The sequence below is a fragment of the Onychomys torridus genome, chromosome 2, assembly GCF_903995425.1.
Source record: "Onychomys torridus chromosome 2, mOncTor1.1, whole genome shotgun sequence".
In the NCBI taxonomy this organism is placed as follows: Eukaryota; Metazoa; Chordata; class Mammalia; order Rodentia; family Cricetidae; genus Onychomys; species Onychomys torridus.
The window spans coordinates 130,905,467-130,928,962 of NC_050444.1; the positions used below are offsets into that span (position 1 = coordinate 130,905,467).

The 23,496-nt window shown below is 38.1% G+C and overlaps 1 protein-coding gene across 11 annotated transcripts in view; it reads right to left on the reverse strand.

Moving 5' to 3' along the window:
- The window catches only part of Mast2 (microtubule associated serine/threonine kinase 2), a 170,523-nt gene that overhangs the window by 91,693 nt on the left and 55,334 nt on the right, over window positions 1-23,496 (reverse strand). For all 11 annotated transcript variants that reach the window (XM_036177731.1, XM_036177734.1, XM_036177733.1 and 8 more), the window contains one exon: window positions 6,630-6,661. In XM_036177731.1, coding sequence (XP_036033624.1) covers window positions 6,630-6,661 — 32 coding nt within the window. The remainder of the gene's footprint in view (window positions 1-6,629; window positions 6,662-23,496) is intronic.

Sequence of the window (23,496 nt, forward strand, 5' to 3'; positions counted from 1 at the left end):
AACCTTGTCTCAAAAACAACAACAAAAAAGGAGCCATAAAGATATAATCTAGGAAACTCAACTAGTCTAAGCTGTCTAGAGTCTAAGTGCAGTGAGGTCAGAAAAGCCTTTCACAATACAGTAAAATATTAAGCAGAGATTTGAAAAACTATAAAAACTACCTAGCACAGGAGAAAAAGAGAGCTAAGCTAAGGAGATGGCTCAGTTAGTAAAGTGCCTACTATGCAACCCTGAGTCCGGATTGACAGCTTCCAATATAAAAGTGGAGCACAGCAGTGGCATTATGGAAAAGAGGCAAATAAGACACAAATAGAATATACTTCTGACAAACTCTTGACAATTATAAAAGCCTTCTAAAACTTTCTATATGCAGCTATAAGGATATGAAGCAATGACATCAGTTTCTCCACACTTTTTCCCCCCCAGAGCTGAGGATCGAACCCAGGGTCTTGTGCTTGCTAGGCAAGTGCTCTACCACTGAGCTAAATCCCCAACCCCCTCTCTCCACACTTTTTTAAAACTCTTGAGTTCAATTTAAAGTACACATCTTAAGGTTCTTACTTTTCTGGCTTCACTGCTGAGAATGCTAAGCAGTATTTTTGCCTCTGACTACACACTGCCTAAAAAGCCTTGTCCAATTCTGTTTCTCAGCACTCAGGAGGCAGAGGCAGGTGGATCTCTGTGAGATCAAGGCCAGCCTGGTCTACAGAGTGAGAGCCTGGATAGGCTCCAAAGCTACAGAGAAACCCTGTTTCGAAAAAACAAAACAAAACAAAAAGTTCCATGAGTCGTCGATTGTCTGAGGAAATGACCAGGCATAGAGATCAGGCAGCCATTCACTTCAATTCATGTAAGGCAATTAATGTGCAGAAATTACACAGTTCCTATTTAAAGCTACAGAGAACTTGTTAATGGCCAAAGCCTAGATTAGTGTCTGCTATGGTCTAAATATGGCTTATCCTCTAACAAACCAACTGTGAAATGTGATTTCCAAGGTAACAATATGGAAGAAGTGGGAGGGTTTTCAGAAAATAATTGGGTTGCTAAGAAGAATTAATGCCTTTATCCTAACATTAGGTTTAATTACATCAAAAGCAGCAAGGCTGAATGTGACCCTTAGTCCTACTTCTTCCTGCCTTGAGTTGAAGTAGCATAAGGTCTACACCAGTTACTGAGCAGATGTTGGCACATGTTTTTAAACATTCCAGGCTCCTGAACCATAAACCAAATTAAAACTCTATTCTTGAGCCGGGCGGTGGTGGCGCACAACTCGGGAGGCAGAGGCAGGCAGATCTCTGTGAGTTGGGCCAGCCTCATCTCCAAAGTGAGTTCCAGGAAAGGCGCAAAGCTACACAGAGAAACCCTGTCTCAAAAAAACCAAAAAAAAAAAAAAAAAAAAAAACACAAGAAAAGAAAAGAAAAGAAAAAAGAAAAAGACAAAAACTCTATTCTTTTTATTCAGCCAGTCTCTGATATTGCTGTAAGAACTGAAAACTCTTTAAGATAGTATCTGTTTCCTCTTCTCTCCAGGGGAAAAAAAAAATCCTAACATTTCCAAACTTAGAGATAAAAAGATAGTTTGGGCTGGGGAGACAGCTCAGTGGGTAAACTGCTTACTGTGTAAGCATGAGGACCTGGGTATGATCCTCAGAATTCACACAGAGAAGCCAGGTGTGATGGCCTGCATCTACAAACCCATCAAGTGAAAAGGCAGATTTCAGGGGCTCACTGGACAACAATCTTGTCTAACTGGTTTAAGTCCCAGCTTGTCAGACAATCTCACAAATCTGAAGATTGACAGTCACAGTGTACTGCTGGCCTCCACATGCTCATACAACTCATGAACATGCGCACGCAGCTACCCATACAAAACTCCATACACACAAGAATGCTCACCCATACCTGTGCTCACATTGACATATATAGATGGTGATATTATGCTCACCCATACCTGTGCTCACATTGACATATATAGATGGTGATATTTGCAGGGACAAAGTGAAGATCTCCTGGTTTAGTCAACCTTGTAGGCACTTTAAAGGAATATACCTACTTCCAAGTTCTAAACTGATCATTTCAGTTAGTTTCCAGCATACAGCGGATTATCAGGGGACATTTACTGAATGATCAGTTGTTTAAATGTCAGTTACTATATCAAAAAATACGAGGGAAAGACCATTTCTGACCATTATTAACATTTTAAGGCCTGGAGTAGCTTAAATTTCTTTACTAATATTTAAAGTATTTTTTGTTTGTTTTAAAGATAGATTCAACCTATAAGCAAAATTAGCCTCAGGGTTGGGGATTTATCTCAGTGGTAGGCAAGCCCTGGGTTCCATCCTCAGCTCCAAGAGAGAGAGAGAGAGAGAGAGAGAGAGAGAGAGAGAGAGAGAGAGAGAGAGAATTAGCCTCAAAAATCACAGTCATCATGCTTTACCTTCCTGAATGCTGGGGTAATAGCATGTGTTATTGTGCTCAGATAGCACTGACTCTGGTTGGCACTCATGCTTACACTTCAGAGCTTGTGTAACCAAAATATCCTTCTAGTACCAAATTAAGTAAGTATATCTCTTCTTTTCTTCCTTCCCTGAAACTTTATTCATTGGAAGCATACCTGTCTTGGGCTTTGATTTCACCTTTTAATTTTTTTTTTTATTTCTGTTTGTGTGTACATGCCTTAACATGCCTGTGGAGATCACAAGACAATTTTAGGGAGCTAATTCTTCCACTATGTAGGTCCTAGGAATCATGTTTAGGTCATTAAGATTGGAGGTAAGTGCCATTTCCCAATGAGCCATCTTGCTAGTTCAATTTCATTTAATATTAAAAAATGGAAAATCTCAGAGAACTTCTAAATAGAGAAAATAAAAGAGGGGAAATGGAAGACATAGTAGAAAATAACCAATTACACATATATACTAAATATAATGTTGAAAAGCTACCATCTCCAGTATGCACATCCACTCACACATCACTCCAACTGAGTCCTAGTAGGGCTCCTACCTTAACCAAATGAGAAGATTTTATTTCTAGTGGTACACCTAGAAATAAAACCTACTGTAAAACTGAATTTAAATAAACAGAGGTGCTAGAGAGATGGTCAATGCTTAAAAGCGCTGGGTGCTCTTACAGAGGACCTGGGTTCAGTTCCCAGCCTCCACAACTCTAGTTTCAATAGGGATCTGAAACCCTCTCTGGCCTCTCTTCTGGCACTTCATAAACATGCTACATGTACAGACATGCAGGCAAAATACTTACATACATAAAATAGAGTCTTTTAAAAAGAAATATAGCTGTAAGAGATAGAATTTATCCAAACTTAACCTAAGATGCTTAATAACAACTTTAAAAATTATACATCTTGGCTGGGCAATGGTGGCACACGCTTGTAATCCCAGCACTCGGGAGACCAAGGCAGGTGGATCTCTGGGAGTTTGAGGCCAGCCTGATCTACAGAGCTAGTCCAGGACAGGCTCCAAAAGCTACAGAGAAATCCTGTCTCGAAAACACCCCCCCCCCCAAAAAAAAGAAGAAAAAAATTATACATCTTAGAACAAAACCATAATTAATGAAGCAAGTGATCCTTCTAATAGTTTTAACAGGAATGAAAAGCAGGTGTCATACCCCTCATTTCAAAAATTAGGGAACTAAGATTTAAATAAAAATGAAGTTATTTAAGTTTACAAAGTCCATTCTGTTACACAGTCAAGACTGAATCCCAGTTCTGACTCACAGCCAGAGTTCCTTTACATTAAACTCAACAAGCTTTTGTTAAAACAGTTAAAAAAAAAAAAAACCCTCAGGGAACAACTTAATTACGTGAGTATTAATACAAGTAAAATACTCAATAGGAAGAAAATTACCTGTTTCATACTTTAAAAAAGAAGCCCTTGAAACAGCCCGAGAAGGAAGATGAGGAAGACAAGGTTTTCAAGTAGAAACAAAAAGAGAAGCAGAAGAAATTTGAGGAGCTAAAGGCCAAGGCCATGGGCAAGGACCCCCAGGTCACAAATAGAATTAAGAAATCTGGCAAAAAGTACATTGTTCCTTGTGATGGTGACCTTCTTCTATTCCTATTTAAACATACTGATTCTCTGCCATTAACATCTTTACTACCTACAGGTAGAATGAAGTGTTGCCATGGAGCCTGTTATACATTTTAATACACTTTTGTTTAAAAAAAATCATAAAGTATCTATTGTCTGTGGTGGTATTGTGTTCCCCAAAATATTGTGCATTCTAATAAACTTATCTGGGGTCAGAGAATAGAACAGCCACAATATTAAACATACAGGTTAGGCAGTGGTACTACACGCCTTTAATCCCAGCACTCCGGAGGCAGAGCCAGGCAGATCTCTGTGAGTTTAAAGCCACACTGGAAACAGCCAGGCATGGTGACTCTCACCTTTAATCCCAAGAAGTGAACCTTTAATCCCAGGAAATGATGTCAGAAAGCAGGAAGGTATACAAGGCGTGAAAACCAGGAACTAGAAGCATTTGGCTGGTTAAGCTTTTAGGCTTTGAGTAACAGTTCAGCTGAGATTCATTCTGGATGAGGACTGAGAGGCTTCCAGTCTGAGGAAATAGGATCAGCTGAGGAACTGGTAAGGTGAGGTAGCTGTGGCTTGTTCTGCTTCTCTGATCTTCCAGCATTCACCACAATACCTGGCCTCAGGTTTGATTCCTGCTACAATTGTCTATAGTTCTCATTCAGCTACTCCTCCTACCTCAGCTGTGAATTTAAAGCAAATTCAATATGGAATCCTGCCAGCGTCTACTGTTCCGTCTTTGTTGTACTCTGACTTCTGTATCACCTTGAAATAAACCAATTCATTTAAAGGCAGGGGGGAAAGGGGCGTGTGTGTGTGTGTGTGTGTGTGTGTGTGTGTGTGTGTGTGTGTGACAGAGAGACAGAGAAACAGAGAGAGAGAGAATGGGAGAGAAACAAAGACATTTAAAGGCCAGCAAATAGTTCAAAAGGTAAAGGCATTTGCCATAGACCCTGAAAACCTGAGTTCTAGTTTCAGAACCCACATGATGGAGAGGAGTTCCTGCTAGTTATCTTCTGATTGCACATAGGGCGTAGCATAAGCATATTCATCCACACATACACTGAATCTCTTTAGTGCACTAATAAACAAATAATACCATTGTATCCACCTCAAATACAATAGCTCATGTTTCCATAAGGAAACGTTTCAAAGCTATTGTTTATCATAGTTCTATTCCTTTAATAGTTACAAAAATTGTATGTGTGCGTGTGTTCTCACAGATGTGTATGTATGAGCAAGCATGTTTGTGTAAGTGTGAACATACATATGTTATAACACCTGTGTGGAGGTCAAGAGGGCAACCTCCAGTGCTTGACAATGTCTCTTTGTTGTTTGCCACTGTACATGCTCAGCTAGCCAGTCCTTATTTTTCTAGGGATTCTCTTACCTTTACTTCCCATCTCCCCATAAGAACCCTGAGATGCACATATGTAGTACCGACCCCAGCTTCAGGTGGGTTTGGGGGATATGACCCAGGTCCTAATGCCTGTGCATGCACAATTGTCCACTAAGACATATCTTAGCCTGATGTTTTCCAAATTTGACCTTAGTCAATTATAGTAGATGTTGGTATGAGTATAAATTAGGTAAAGGTGAATCCAATAACAATTGATGGGTCTTAGCACTGAAACTCCAATTCAGTAAATTCACATTCTACCTTTTTTTACTTTGCATTGCCAGAGATGGAACCTCATGCATGAGCCTCATCTAAGCTAAGCATACATTCTGCTGCCACTGAGCTACTTCTTAAACATCAAATTATGCTTTTTAACACACATTCCAGAGATTCCAATTAGCCAAATCAGCAACGAATCCCCAAGAATACTTAAGAAAAAAGTACCCAAATAAGACATAAGAAATTAAAATCCAAGGACAAAGACTACTTTCCAATTTCCACTAACCTTGAATCCAGATTAAAAGAGAATAAGAACCTGTTTTAATCTACTCTCTAAACGTGGCAACCTTTGCTCCAACTTATCAGAAGAACCATTTGCCTCACCATAGCCATGTTGTAGAATACGGACAACAAAGAATCTCAGATTAATACCCCAACATTCTTAGCTTAATAAATCTACTAAAAGTAAATCCTAAAATAAGAATATAATTGTGATGAGTATGTGACAGCACTTTTCCCAACTGTTAGGCAAAATTTGGGCCAGAGAAGGAGACTTGGGACAAGGAGGTTACTAAGGGAAAAAGTCTCTGACCTAATGAGAAACAGAAGCAGAAAACAAGATTCTTTTTTTTCTTTTTTTAAAGTGGAAATGAATGTTTGCCTGTACATATGTCTGTGTACTACGTGTATGCTTAAGTATGCCTGTTGCCCATGGAGGTCAGAAGAGGGCATCAGACACCTTGGAATGGAGTTATGGATAGCTGCCAGTCACTATATGGGTGCTGGGAATTGAACACAAGTCCTCTGCTCTAAACCACTAAACCATCTATCTTTCCAGCATCCAGAAAACAAGACTCTTGAATGAGATTTCTACAATGGATATTAACAATAGGTTCTTAAGACAGTTCCCAATCAGGAGACCATCATAGACAAAATCATAATGGTAAGGATTATCTACTTACAAGCTGCCTCTCCTTGGAAGGCTCAATTCCTTCTGAAAAACAAAACACATAAACAAGTTAAGACCAAAAAAAAGTACCCATCTGAATCCTGTGAACCTGCCTAAATGGCCTAAGAAATGTTGAGCATTGTCTTAATAATAGCACACTTTCTATGTGGTAGTCTCTTCCTTTGCCTCTAGAATTTGATGAGAGTTGGGCAAGCCTTTAAACCCAGCACTCAGGAGGCAGCGACATGCAGATCTCTATGAGCACCAAGACAGCCTGATCTATATACTTATTTGTAAAACAGCCAGGGGTATACAAAGTTCTGAACATTCACTTGTCCATACCCATTTCAGAAATATTCCTCTATTACCAATATTCAGCCATGTTTTACATTCAGAAGACATTTTACTGTTATGCTAAAATATAAATAGCAATAAAAAACAATATAAAACACAGAAAAGTGAACTTAAGGATTTCAAAGGCTCTCTATTTCAAATGAATTCCTGAGACTTAAAATGTGTTTATTAAATAATCAAATTGTCAAAATTCATCTTTATTAGAGAAAACACCCCAACTTTCTTCTTCTTCCTCTTTTTTTTTTTTTTTTTTTTTTTTTTTTTGATGAAACAGGGTTTCTCTGTGTAGTCCTGGCTGTCCTGGAACTCACTCTGTAGACCAGGCTGCCCTCAAACTCCCAGATATCCACCTGCCTCTGCCTCCCAAGTGCTGGGATTAAAGGCATGCACCACATCTGCCTGACGTTTCTTCAATTTCAACTCATTTCATATGCATTGCATTACTTAAAAATGTTATGATTATTGATTTTATGTCTTAATTACTATCAATTACCATTTTTCTCTGGTTTTTGTAATTTTCATATTAATTGCTTTTAAAAAAGCTTTTGCAAAAAGTTTACGTAAAAGGCACAAAAACTATAAAAAAAATAAGTAAGATTAAGATATTAATAAAACAAATGGTCGGGTTGGGGATTTAGCTCAGTGGTAGAGCACTTGCCTAACAAGCACAAGGCCCTGGGTTCGATCCTCAGCTAAAAAAAAAAAAAAAAAAAAATAGTCAGTGTGACCTCTTTATTTTTCCCTCCTAAAAGGAAGATATCCCAGATAGTTACAATGTTTCCCCACTAGATGTAACCAGCTTCCCAAGTTAGATTCTAGTAACTCTTTGTGTCAGACTTTAATTGGTAATGAATCACAAAGGATTCATATCATTAACAGCAAGGATATAAAACAAATATGGGGGCAGGGTATGCTTTAAAATATTTTAGTCAAACATTATAATACAGAAAACACCAAACAAAAGATGATTACAAAGACTAGAGAGAGAGTTCGGTAAAGTACTTAGCATACAAACATGAGAGCTTAAATTAGTTCTCCAGAGCCAATATAAAAAGCCAGATGCTAATTTCAGTGCTACACGGGCAGAGATAGACAGATCAATCTTTGGGGCTTGCTGGTCAGCCAGCTTCATCAAATAGGGCAGCCCCAGGTCCCAATGAGAGAATCTATCTCAAAAAACAAGGTAGATTGTTCTGAGAAATTATACTCTCTGGCCTCCATATTGATGCATACCCTTATTCACATATGAAACCATATACATCTAACTTAAATCATATAAAGTAATAACTATGTGTCTGTAATATGTAAAAAGACACCTATCTATATTAACTATTAAGGATAGTTCTAGTTAAGGTTTTATATACATCCTTACAGTAAGAACCAGGGCCCCTGTAACTTGGTTTCAGTGTTTAAAGTCCCAGGTCTTACCAGTACCCTTTAAAAATTTTAAATTTAAAAGAATTTAAAAATTCTCCCTAAAACTCAAGTTTTTTCCAATGGAGTGTATGTAACTGGGTATATAAACCACACTCTAGGGCAGGCCCCATGAGTAGAGTAGTTGGTCAACACAAAACGATTCCAAGGTTTTTTGTGTGCTTTCTGTATTAATTTCTCTGTTATAGGATATTCTGTATGCTGTGAATGTGTTGCTCTGATTGGTTGACAAATAAAAAGCTGATTGGCCAGTAGACAGGCAGAAAGTATAGGCGGGATAAACAGACAAGGAGAATTCTGGGAAAAGGAAGGCTGAGTCAGGAGATGCCAGCCCACAGTCCAGGTAAAGCACACATGGAAAACGTTTGGCAACATAAAGATTAACAGAAATGGGTTGAGTTTAAATGTAAGAGGTAGTCAGTGGAAAGCCTGAGCTAATGGCCAGTTTTAATTAATATAAGCTTCTGAGTGATTATTTTATAAGTGGCTGCAGGGTCCATGGGGCTGGGTAGGACCTGGGAAAACTTCAGCTACATTTGTCTAATTGTTTTTTGTTTTGATTCTCCAGTTAGTTTTTTGTTTTTGAGAGAGAAAATAAGAACATGAGGTTGGATGGGTAAAGAAGTGGGGAGAATCTAGGAGAAACTAGGTAAAGGGAAAGAATATGATCACATAAAAAAGTTTGGCTGGAGAGATGGCTCAGAGGTTAAGAGCACTGGCTGTTCTTCCAGAGATCCTGAGTTCAATTCCCAGGAACCACATGGTGGCTCACAACCATCTGTAATGAATTCTGGTGCCTTCTTCTGGCCTACAGGGATATGTGCAGACAGAACACTGTATACATAATAAACAAATAAATCTTTAGGGGTTGGGGATTTAGCTCAGTGGTGGAGCGCTTGCCTAGCAAGCGCAAGGCCCTGGGTTCGATCCTCAGCTCGAAAAAAAAAAAAAGTCAGAAAGAAATAAAGATGAAGGAGAAAACATCACCTGGAAAAAAAAAAGCTGGGCGGTGGTGGCGCACGCCTGTAATCCCAACAATCGAGAGACCAAGGCAGGTGGATCTCTGTGCGTTTGAGGCCAGCCTGGTCTACAGAGCTAGTCCAGGACAGGCTCCAAAGCTACAGAGAAACCTTGTCTCAAAAAATAAAAACTAAAAAAAATGTTTAAATAAAAAAATTAAACTGTTTTTAAAAAAAAAAAAAAAAAAAAAAAAAGAATTCCTTCCTATCCCCTTGCTAGTCCAGGAATTGAACCTAGAATCTTATATGTGATGGTAAGTGATATACCATGGAGATATATATATATCCCCAACTCTCTTTTTACTTTGTATTTCACAGCAGGTTCTTATGTTGTCCATGCTAGCCCTGAACCCACTCTGTGACATAGGCAGGCTTCAGATTTGCAATCCTCTGCCTCAAGTCTCCAGAACAGCGAGATTACAGACCTGAGTCATCAAGAATAACTATTTGTTATTTTTATGTGTCTTATCATTATTATCTAACTTATTATATTATCTAATATTATCATTATTATCTAATAAGATACTCATATAACTAATAACTATATAACATATAGTCTCACCTATAAATATACCAATATGTAGTTATCCATCCTCAAATACAAATTTATTTCTTTCATTCTTTTTCTACTTCATTAAACTATACTTCTATATAAACATACTTTTTTGGATTTTTTCAAGACAAGATTTCTCTGTGTAGTTCTGGCTGTCCTGGAACTCACTTTGTAGACCAAGCTAGCCTCAAACTCACAGAGCTCCTCCTGCTTCCGCCTCCTGAGTGTTAAAATTAAAGGTGTGCACCACCACTGACCAGCACACATTTTTATACTTATTTCCTAGGATACATCTACAAAATATTTCCAGTACTATGTAGAGCAAACTTTTGTTTTGTTTTGTTTTGTTTTGTTTTGTAGACAGAGTTTCTCTGTAACTTTGGAGCCTGTCCTGGACTACTAGCTCTGTAGACCAGGCTGGCCTCGAACTCAGAGATCCACCTGCCTCGGTCTCCCGATTGATGGGATTACAGGTGTGTGCCACGACCACCCAGCAAGCAGACTTATAATCCCAGCTCTGAAAATATACAGGCAAGAGGATTAGAGTTCAAAGGCTTCCTCAGATATATAGTAAATCTGAGGTCAACCTGGGCTATATCAGATCTTATCTAAAAAAACAAAAAAAAGTTTCTCAAAAATATTATTTCAGAAATATTATCAGACATTCCGAACTTTTCCAAAGAACCATTGGACCAATAACCCTCTACTTCTAAAGATTTGCACATTTTTTCCTTCTCAGATTTAGCTCTAATCTTAAACACTTATAACTGCTTGTATAATTATCAAGGCTAAAATATCCAATGTTCTTTTTAATCAAATTTCATTCTACCTATAAGTCTCTCCCCCCATATCAGATAATGGTAGTTCTATGAACTACCAAAAGAAAACATAAACATAAAGAAGTGTTCTATAATATTGGTATGGGAAATAATTTTTTGAGGTAATATCCCCACGGTGGTCTGAAACTCACGGCCTCCACTGACCCTCCTACCTCAGCTTCTTAAGCTGTTGAGACTAAAGGTACACCCCTAGATAAGAGAGTATTTGGATGAGATACAACAACAGAAAATTATACAAACAAATACAGTTGTATCAAATTTAATAGATTCTTGGTTGGGAATTTAACTCAGTGGTAGAGCACTTGCCTAGCAAGCACGAGGCCCTGGGTTCGACCCTCAGCTCAAAAAAAAAAAAAAATTTAATAGATTCTTTACAGAAAAGAAACAGAGTAAACGAACAGACTGCCCTTTACTATCATGATGCAAATGGGAGAAAATATTCAGTCTGTATATCTGAAAAAGAGTTAATATCCAGAGTTCATAATGAACTCAACAACAAAATGCCAAATATTATTAGAATAATAAACTCTACTTGAAAAAGATGTGATGATTGCTTTTGCCAATTTGATACAATGTAGCAATACCTAGGAACTGAATCTGAATGAAGAACTGTCTAAATCAAGTTGACCTGTGAGAATGTCCATAGGGATTTTCTTGATTACATTAATCAATGTGGGAAAGGCTAGCTCTCTGTGGTCTACATCATTCCCTGAGTTTTGGTCCTGGACTGTATAATAGTCGATAAAGCAAACTAAGTAAAAACTACAGCCGTAGATGTAATTAACTTTTAAATTCCTGCCACTTTGGCTTCCCAGATATTATTAACTTTAACCTAGAATTGCTTTTGGTCATGGTATTTTATCACAGCAACAGAAAACTAAAACAGAGAACTTACAACTTACAAATGAGAAACTGTACAATATTATCAGAGGCAAATAAAAAACAAAACAAACAAACAAACCAACCGTAGTTGCTAGTAAGGATGTGGAGAACTCTTACATACTGCTCACATGAATATAAATTAGTTCAGCCACTGGAAAACACTATGATTGTTCCCTCCAAAAATTTAATTAAACCTAGAACTACCATATGATCCAGCAATCCCATTTCTGTGTATATAGTATCCAAAGGATACAAAATCAGTATGTCAAAAAGGTATCTGCAGTCCGGTAAGAATGGCTGCAGCTAGTAAAAGCACAAACCTGACCACATAATTTTAATTCTTAGAACCCATATAATAGCTAAGATATATATATATTTATATATATATATATCAACCTAAGGATCTGTAAATAGAAAATGGACTAAGAAAATGCAGTATTTCTCTCTCTCTCTCTCTCTCTCTCTCTCTCTCTCTCTTTCACACACACACACACACACACACACACAACATACAATGAAACACTATTCAGCTATGAAAAGATAAAATACTGTCATTTGTGACAACATGAATGGACCTCCAGATCATGCTAATTGAAATAAACCATACACAGAAACAGTGATTTTGCCGGGCAGTGGTGGTACATTCCTTAAATCCTAGCACTCAGGAGACAGAGCCAGGTGGATCTCTGTGAGTTCGAGGCCAACCTGGATTACAGAGTGAGTTCCAGGAAAGGAGCAAAGCTACACAGAGAAACCCTGTCTTGGAAAAAAAAAAAAGAAAGAAACAGTGATTTTACTCATGTAGGACCTAAAATGCAAAGTGCATCAAGTAAAGAGAACAGTGGTTATTAGAGACAGAAAAGGAGAGGGGACAGGAGATTGAGGTAAAGTAGTTAATGGCTATAGTTCTAGGAAAGGAGGAATAAATTTTGTTTTGATCTACAAAAATAGTAATCTATTATAAAAGGGTATGCAGCCAATAATATTCTGCCTTTTAATTCAAAATAGTTATGGAAATATTTTTAAAATTTATTTTACTTTTATGTGTGTGTGGTGGGGGGGTGTGAGAGCATGATCACACACAGGCAAAGGTGCCTCAGAAGACAGAGGGCAGCACTGGATCCTGTAGAGCTAGAATTACAGGCGATTGTGAGTCACCTGATGTGGGTATTGGGAACCAAACTCTGGTACTCCAAAAGAGTAACAGGTGCTCTTATCCACTGAACCACCTCTCTAAGGTTTTTAATTTTCTCATTACAAAGAAATGACACATGCTTAGATAATAAATAACCTAGAATGATTGCTATATAATGTATAAATGAGAGGTTGGTTGGTTGGTTGGTTGGTTTGCTTGCTTGTTTGTTTAACAGGGTCTCTCTATGTAACCCTGGCTGTACTGGATCTCTCCAAGTAGACCAGAAATCTTCCTGCTTCCTGAATGCTGGAATTAAATGCATGCACTGCCATGCCTAGGTTACAATATATAAATGTACCAAAACGTTTGGTTTCTTGTTTTGTTTTGTTTTGTTTTTCCAAGACAAAGTCTCACTATGCAGCTCTGGTTATTCTGGATATATGTAAACCAGGCTGGTCTCAAACTCCATCTGCCTCTGCTTCCTGAGTGCTGGGATTAAAGGCACATTTGTTATTCTTTAAAGATTACAATTACAACCTGCCAATTGAAAACTAAAATGTAAAATATTATCAAATAATTATTGTTAGTTAATTTATTATAAAAAATATTAAATAATTATTACAAGATATCATTAAAACATATCCTCAATCTTTTCACTCATCAAATTGTTGCCATGGAAGGTTTTGATTTTGTCTACTCAAATGTTTCAGACTTTCCTTCATTTTATAAACTTTTGTGTATGCAAGAAATCTTTCCCCTATCTAAGATTGGAACATATACATAATAAGTCTGTTGATGTACCTAGAACGTTTTGGCATATGGAAGACAGAAATGCCATTATACTTATTTCTATAAAGAAATCAATAACCCCCAAATGTTTCAATTTTTAAGTGACATGCAGCATCACACCTGTCATATGTGCAGGGGTCTAGCTATCCCACTGGATTGTCAGATACTGCTTATACTACATGGTTCAACTGCTATAATCTGGCAATATAACTTTTTAATTTTCTTATTTTTATGAGCATCAATGTTTTGTCTGCATGTATGGTTTGTTTGTTTGTTTGTCTGTTTTTTTATTTTTGGTTTTTTGAGACAGGGTTTCTCTGTAGTTTTGGAGTCTGTCCTGGATCTCTCACTCTGTAGACCAGGCTGGCCTCGAACTCACAGAGATCAGCCTGGCTCTGCCTCCCGAGTGCTGGGATTAAAGGCATGCACCACCACTGCCTGGCTGCATGTATGTTTTTGTGAGGTGTCAGATCCCCTAAAACTGAGGTTACAGACAACTATGAGTTGCTATGTGTGTGCTAAGAATTGAACCCAGGTCCTCTGGAAAAGCAGCCAGTGTTCTCAACCATTGAGCCATCTCTCCCAACCTATGGCAATATATTTTTACACTTACAAGGCAATGTCCATCCTACCTCTTTATTATCAATCCAAATTATAGGAACTCTTAAGGCTTAGCTCTTCCATATAAATTTTCAAATCACCCTGTAGATATAGACTGACATCATGCTCAATCTAAAGCTGACTTTGAGAGAATTCATATATTTACAACAAAGAATGCTTAACATAGAACATACTGTTATTTATGTTTTCTTCAATATGTATAGCATTTGAGGGTTTTTTATTATTATTTCTGGCAGTGGGAAGGTCTGTGCATGCCACAGTGCATATGTGGAGGTCAGAGAACAACTTGCAGGAATCAGTTCTTTCTACCATATAGGACCTGGGGATTGAATTCAGGCCATCATATTCGGGGACTTGATAAGGCATCTCACCAGTCCCTTTTTAAGATTTAAAAATCTGTATTCATTGTCTTATAATTTTATCTCTTTTATATGTGGGGTGTTTTGCTTGCATTCACATCTGTATATTACATATATATCTGGTGCCCATAGAAGCCAGAAGAGGGCATCAGATTCTCTAGATGGTTGTGATCTGTCATGTGGGTGCTAAGAATTAAACCTGGGTCCTCTGGAACAGAAGCTAGTGCTCTTAATTAGTGAGCCATCATTTCATCTCAACATTCATTGTTATAAAATTCTTTTCTGACCTGCCACATAAATATTATACAGATCTTATCAATTCCAAGTTAGTGTATATATGTTGCAATTATAGTATCTTTTTACAAGTTATAATTAAGAAGACTTGCATTCCATTATACTACTAATAGTAATTGCCTCCAAAGAAACATTACAAAAAAATATTCAAACAAAACAAGGAACAAAGAACCAAGAACAAAAAACTGAGAAAAATGTAAGGAGATCACACACACACACACACACACACACACACACACACCCCACACACGCACGCACACATGCACATATGTATGTGTGTGTATGTATGCATGCTTGCATGTATGTGTGTATGTGTGTGTATGTGTGTGTATATATATATATATATATATATAAAATACTTATGTCTATAACCCAAGTGGTAGAGCTGTTTTGTATTTGCTTTATTACATAATTAACCATGTATCTATCTGTTTTTAATGCATCTTGTAGTAGATTATAGACTCTATACCCATCACAAGCATTTCACTAGCAAAGTTCAGTAAGTGCCTATGATTCTGTCTCTTCAACATGCAAAAACTAAACTAAATGTTAAGTGTGTCAATCAGTAACTGATAAATGCACATACTCTGATAACTGACATTTCTATTAAAACCTGGAACAAGTCTATCAAATAAAAAAGTTCTATCATGCCTTTCTTGTATGTGGTGATGTATTGTATTCCCCAATATACTGTGTCTCCTCCCAATAAAATTTGCCTGGAGATTAGGGGAAAAGCCAGTCACTATATAGAAGTCAGGCAATGGTAGCACACACCTTTCATTCTATCACTTGGCAGACAGAGAGATCTGTCTGGATCTCTGTGAGTTCAAGGCCTCACTGGGAACAGAGCCAGGCATGGTGGCACACACCTTAAATTCCAACACTAGTTAACCATGGAGGTCTATACAGACAGACAGGAAGTGACAGCTGGGCAGGAAGAGGAAGTGATGTAGCTGTACAGAGAGAGCAAATCAGATGGCAGAACAGCAAGGCACATAGGCATGGGTAGACAGGATGTAGTGCTCTTTGGAAGCTGAGGAGTTGGTAAGGTGAGGTTAACTGTGGCTTTCCCTATTTCTCTGATCTCTCAGGTTTTCACCCCTATATCTACCTCTGTGTTTTTTTTTATTAATAAGGCCATTTAGAAATTTGTCTATATTGGTAAATAAACCTCCCAACATTCCTCTGTTAAAATAAAACACTATTTTTACTACAGATATAGTTTTCTCCCTGCTTAAACATTCTATATGAATGGAACTATAAGATACCTCCTCTCTCTTTCTAGGACCTTACTATATGTAACCCAGTCTGGCCTGGAACTCATCATCCTCATACCTCTACTTCTCAATATAAGAAACTTTTTATGTAGAGTTTTGTTTTTCACTTAGCACAGTATATTGAAAATTCATCTATGTTGCTGCATATAATAGTAGCAGATTATACTGCTTTCTCTTGCTGATAAGACATCTGAGTTACTTTCAGTTTGGGGCTGTTTAATCAGTCTTTTCATAAATTATGTTTTGTTTGCCTTAGGAAAATACATAAGAATGTGGAATGAGTTGGTTATAAATGAGGTTTTTATATAAGACTAGAGGTTTTTTGTTTTGTTTTGTTTTGTTTTGTTTTGTTTTGTTTTGTTTTTGGAAGCTGAGGATCTCACACAGGGCTGAGTGCTCACTCTACCACTGAGCTAAATCCCCAACCCCTCTAGAGGTATATTTTACAGTGACTGTACCATATTATACTCTCATTAACAATGCATAAGTTTTAACTGCTCCACATCCTAGCTAAAATCTGCTATACTTGCATTAATAATGTAGGAATGTTGAATGTAAGACTATTTTATATTCATGTCAATATATATTATATAGTCCTTTATACTTTATCTACATATATATAATGGTCTGTGACTTTAATTTGCATTTTCCTGATGACTGGTGGCACAGAGCATCTTCTTTTCATGTGTTAATTAGCCATCGGTACATATGCAAAGTATCTTACATGGTATCCTCTCCGCCGTGTCCCTATCCCCCTCCCCAATCCCAAAACAGGGTTTCTCTGTGTAACAGCCCTAGATGTCCCGGAATTTGCTTTGTAGACTAAGCTGGCCTCAAACTCAGAGATCCACCTGCCCCTGCCTCCAGAGTGCTGGAATTAAAGTGTGTGCCACCATCACCTGACCTGCCTCCTTTTATTGTGTAGTAGATACAAGTCCTTTGTCATATGTTTCCCCATTAAACTGTGAATCTACTAAGATTAATCCAGTCTTTATACCAGAATTCTAATAACTGTCTGTAGAATTTCATCACAGCTTCCCCTAAAGGTGGGAATCTCCTAGATGTTTCTCAGTTCAATCAAGTGGTAATTAAGATTGAACATCATACAGCCAGGCACAGTGTAAGGCACATACTTGTAACCCCAGCACTCAGGAAACTGAGGCAGGAGGAATACAAGTTTGATACTGGTCTAGACTACACAGAAGGTTCCAGGCTGACATAAACAACGAAACAGGGTTGGGAAAAGAAAAGAGAAGGAAGAAAGAAGGGAATCAAAAAAAAAAACAAAACAAAAACAAAAAACTATCATGAGGTGAATTCATTATTTATCATAACTATTTTGGAAATTCTTTAGAATTTTACTGTATAAACAATCTTGTCTTCTATCAAAACTGAGAACTTTCTACTTTCCATAATTGCTAAAAATGAATACAAGTGCAGACATCTTGCCTTGTTTCTCATCTAATCTCAGGGGGAAAGAACGCAACTATGTTGCCACCAAATAGTAAGATAGCTAGAAGTTTTTATAAATAACATATCAAATTAATAAAGCTCCCCTCTCCTATTAATTTGATTAGAAATGTTCATTATTTCAGAGACAAATTTTTTTTATAAACCAGACTGGCCCTCAGCTTGACATTCTGACGCCCCAGTCTCCTAAGTACTGAGATTATAGGTTTGTACCAAGTCCAGCTTATTCCTTGACTTTCATAATGGGTAACAGTATCTAGCTTCCTTTTTAATAAAGTCTCTGTCACATTTTTATATTATAGTCATGCTGGTTTCCCAAAAAGTGGCAAAGAAGTAATTCTTCTATTTTCTGAATGAACTTATATAAAATGTATTTGTTAAGTCATAACTGTTCCCACTACAAAATCATCTAGGCCTGGAGGCTTTTATTTAGGATTTTGGTATCTCTGCTAGTGAGATCTCTGCTAGTGGTGTATTTCCTCTTCTGAAATTGTTCTTGTCCGTACCTTATTTGCTATAGTATGAATGTTTGCATCCCGGGACTTCATGATTCTTGTTTGAACTTAAAACTCCAATGTGATAGTACTATGAACTGGGATCTTCAGAGGTGAGTAGATCATAGAGGATCTTGCCTTCCTAAATGAGATTAATGCCTTTATTAGAGGCCTCACTCAGCATTTGGCCTTTTTTGCCTTTCTAGGTTCTTCTACATAAAGGTGAAGCAAAAATGCCCTCACCAGACATAAAATGCCTAGGCATTCACCTTGGAATTTCTTTTTTTTAAATAATTTAATTTAATTTTTACATATCAGCCACAGATTCCCCTGTCCTCTCTCCCCACCAACCCACCCCTCATTCCCATCTCCTCCTGGGCAAGGACTCCCCTGGGATTCAGCTCAGCCTGGTAGATTCAGTCAAAGCAGGTCCAGTCCCCTCCTCCCTTTACCCAAGGCTCAGCAAAGTGTCCCTGCCTAGGCCCCAGGCTCCAAACAGCTAGCTCATGCACTAAGGACAGGTCCCAGTCCTACTGCCTGGGGCCCTCCCAAACAGTTCAAGCTAATCGACTGTCTCACTTATCTAGAGGGCCTGATCCAGTTGGGGGCTCCTCAGCTATTGGTTCATAGTTCATGTGTTTCCACTAGTTTGGCTATTTGTTCCTGTGCTTTTTCCAATCATGGTCTCAACAATTTTCGCTCATACAATCCCTCCTCTTTCTCGCTGATTGGACTCCTGGATCTCTACCTGGGGCCTGGTTGTAGATCTCTGCATCCGCTTCCATCAGTCATTGGATGAAAGTTCTACCATGACAGTTAGGGTGTTTGGCCATCCGATCACCAGAACAGGTCAGTTTGGGCTTTCTCTCGATCATTGCCAGTAGTCTATTGTGGAAGTATCTTTGAGGATTTCTGGGGACCTCTCTAGAACTTTGATTCTTCCTATACATGGTATGTACTCACTCATAGGTGGATACTAGATGTAAAACAAAGGATGACTAGACTGCTACTCACAACTCCAGGGAGGCTAGCTAGTAAAGAGGAACCTAAGAAAGACACAGGGATCACCCAACGACAGAGAAATGGATGAGATCTACATCAGCAAACTGGATGTGGGACGGGGGGATAATGAAGGGCAAGGGTCGAAGGAAAGAGAGCTCAGGGGAGCAGGAGATTCCAGCTGGATCAAGAACAGAGAGGGAGAACAAGGAAAGAGAGACCACGATAAATGAAGACCCCCATGGGAATAGAATTTCTAAGATTAAAAATTATTAGAAAATGTCTTATCTTTTTACCCAGTCAGTTGTATTTTATTATAACAGCATGACTGGAAAAGGATATTCAGAAAATATGCTTGGGTAGAATATTCCATTTTCCTAGCATCTGAAATAATCTACATAAAATATTGGAAATAACTCTTCCTGGCTCTTTTTAAAATTAATTTACTGAGTACCATGGGCATAATTTTAGGTAACAATGATAATCACAACTATATAAAGTGAAACTTTTTATAGGACAGAGAATGTATCCACAGAATAAACACATGGAAATTGATCTTACTGATCTATTTTCCTTATCACTCCTTACATCATAAGGCCTATGTTTCACACCCAAGACTCCAGATTACTACATTCTGTGCCAAAGTCTTTGGTACCAAAAAGGACCAAATTTTAGTAGAAGAAATAGCCTCTAGCCGGGTGGTGGTAGCACAAGCCTTTAATCCCAGCACTCAGGAGACAGAGCCAGGTGAATCTTTGTGAGTTCCAGGCCAGCCTGGTCTACAGAGTGAGTTCCAGGACAGCCAGGACTGTTTCACAGAGAAACTCTGTCTCAAAAAAAACAAAAAAGAAAAGAAAAGAAAGAAAGGGGAAAAAAAGAAGAAGAAATAGCCTCTAATCTGGTAAGGACAGTAAAAGAACAGTGACTTCCCAATCTTCCATATCTCAGAAAATATAACTAGTATGTTTGGTTTAAAAAAAAAAAAGAAAGAAAGAAAGAAAGAAAACCAGATATCTGGGTTTAGGCAAACAACCATAAATTCTCTGACTCATCTTCTCTTAGAAATAAATATTATCTAACAATACATTTTTTTATTTATTATGTAGACAGTATTCTGCCTGCATATATGCCTGCATGCCAGAAGAGATCATTCATTACAGATGGTTGTGAGCCACCATGTGGTTGCTGGGAATTGAACTCAGAACTTCTGGAAGAGCTGCCAGGGCTCTTAACCTCTGAGCCATTTCTCCAGCACCCCTGACAATACATTCTAATATCAGACGAAGCTCATCACAACTTTCTCTGATCTATATATTGTCCCTGAAGGGTCCAGGAATAAGAAGATAGAAATATAGAAATATAGAGTTATAAGCCTAAAGAAATGGAAGCTGACAGCCATCAGCTCTGTCAGCAAACAAGAGATTAACTTTTAACTATGGTTTTCTTTGCTTTACCACTGGAAAGCTCTATCAACAACCTAATGCTAGCTTTTACAATGGCTCTCTGCAGGCAGGAGTTAGCTTTTCACAATAACCCCCTCTGCCACTTATTATCAACAACTGCCATGGACCAAAGTTAAGTTTTAATGAGTTCTACATGACTCCTAGTACATCTCTTCCAATAAACTTGAACCAAATGCCCACACATGACTACCTGCTTTGCACTGTTTCATATCCTTCCCTGCTATGGGAAACCAGCCATATCAGGAAAGCTCAGGTTTTGCAAACACTATTAACTGTGTTAGGAAAAACTGCAGTCTTTTTACAAACCTCAAATAGCTAAAACCTTGTTAACAGAAACTGTAAATCTTAAAATGCATATGTCTTTAAGTTTGAACTTCAAAATTGTAAAAATACTTTTGCCCACCTAATGCATATTTCTTACTAAAAGGGGCTTGAAACATGCCCCCATTGCCACAGTATCAGAAGCCTGAACTCTGACTGTGGTCCCAGTTAACTGGAAGCTTCTCCTCCCTCTCTCCCTCTCTGAATAAAGTTTGCTTCTGGTTTAATAAATTCTGGTGGTCTGTACCTCATTATTTGCACCACTCCCTCTCTCCACTGACCCAACATCCCCATTACCTTAAACTCTCTGCATTCTTATAAACTTTCAATTAGTGTGCCAAACATCTATCCCACGTGAAATAAGAAAACATTCCCATAACTGCTACATACCCCTTTCCCTTTCCAATTACTATTTTATCAAATAAAATGTTAGTCTCTAAAAACTACTGCTGTACCCCAAACTCTAATACATATTGCTAGAAGAGTCTCTACAATTTCATTAACCATTGTAGGTCCTTCAAACATACTTCCTGTTGAAGATGATACTTCCCAAAGAAACAAAACAAAGAAAATATTTTCTGATTACACTGAAAAAACAAAAGTCCATGAACTATATTCTGAATTTATAGAGAAGACTACACACCAGGTGGCGGTATGCATGCCTTTAATCCCAGCAATCAGAAGGCAGAGCCATGAGTTCGAGGCCAGCCTGATCTACAGAGATCCAGGACAGGCTCCAAACCTACATGGAGAAACTCTGTCTCGAAAAACAAAACAAAACAAAAAAGATGATATACTAAATCCTAGAAATCACTTTCATTTACCATAAAGCAAACTTCTGATGGTATTACACATGTTAAGTGATGCCATGTGGGAATCACTGCCTATGTATGTATTACTCAGTATTTAAAATAACTAAACCCATAAAATATTTTCAAAGAAAAGACAAATGCCAAGTGTCCAAAGGCAATAATCACTATCCCAAACAAGTACATATGCAAGCAAGAGTCACAAGGTTGGTGCTTGTCCTTCACACCCACAGTCATAAGTTAGGGGAAAGGTTGATTTCCCCCAGTGCCAGAGATTGAAACCAGGGCCCCACTGCCCTACCGAATTACAGTCCAGCTCAGGTCTATAAATTAAGCTGTTTCTGACTGAGGTGGTCTCCTCCCTGAACTTCCCACACATTCCTTCCTTCCTTCCTTCCTTCCTTCCTTCCTTTCTTTCATTTATTTATTAATGTATTTTAATATATTTTTATTTTTTTTACTATTTATTTATTATGTATATAGAAGAGGGCACCAGATCTCATTACAGATGGTTATGAGCTACCATGTAATTGCTGGGAATTGAACTCAGGACCTCTGGAGCAGCAGCCAATGCTCTTAACCTCTGAGCCATCTCTCCAGTCTCCCCACACACTTTCTAAGAAATTCACAGAGAGCAATCTAGTGTGTGTATGTCACAGTGACCAAATACCTAAAAAACAAACAAACAAAAAACCTTAAGGAAGGAAAGATTTACTTTGTTCATGGTTTCTGAGACTTCTTTGAAGTAGAAAGTGTGACAAACACCTGTGTTAGTGGGCTGTCTTCTTCCTTACTTATTCCATCTAGGCTCCCAAGGGAGAAATTGGCATCACCCATACTCAAGGTAGATGACCCTTCCCTTTAATTAATCCTTTCTGGAAATACTACTCCCAATATCCTATCACATATCGCCCTAAAGGTATGCTTTACTAATCTCCTAGATCAGTGATCTCAACCTGTGAGTCTTGAAGGTCAAATGACCCTTTCACAGAGGTCACATATCAAGAATTTTACATTGAAGGGCTCTATCTAGCCAGCCCTAGAATGGCAAACATGGTGTCAAGTGGTTTTGTATTATACCCTTCTCCCCCTTGCTAAAAACAGTTTACATTCTTAAAGCTAGACACCAAGGTCTATTCCCTTATTTGGCCACTTCCTCCTCCTAAGACCAACCATGAAGGTCCAGTTATCAAAGCACTTAGATCCAGCAATCAAAAGCCCCTTTTGGCTACCCTAATTAACACACCCAGTCAAAACAAACCAACTCACCCTAACATGGATTTTCCCATTTCCCTTTATAAACTGCCATTTGCCTATGGGTCATGTCCTCTCCTCTCTATCCAGAGGCAGTACTTTCTTTGTTCCCCTGGGGCAACTATACCTTCCCCCTCTCCCTTGTTCCTTGCCCCTTCTCCCTCTTCTATCTCCTGTCTTTGTCTCTGACTCCCTGTCCTTTGTTCCTCTGGGGCAAACAAAGAACTTTAAGTCTCTAAAGAAAGAAATTGAAGAAGATGTCAGAAAATGGAAAGATCTCCCATGCTCATTGATAGGTAGGAGTAACACAGTAAAAATGGCGATCTTACCAAAAGCAATCTACAGATTCAATGTAATCCCCATCAAAATCGCAACATAATTCTTCACAGACTTGGAAAGAACAATACTCAATTTCATTTAAAAAAACAAAAACAAAAAACCCAGGATAGCTAAAAGAATCCTGTTCAAAAAAGCAACCTTTGGAGGCATCACCATCCCTGACCTCAAGCTCTAC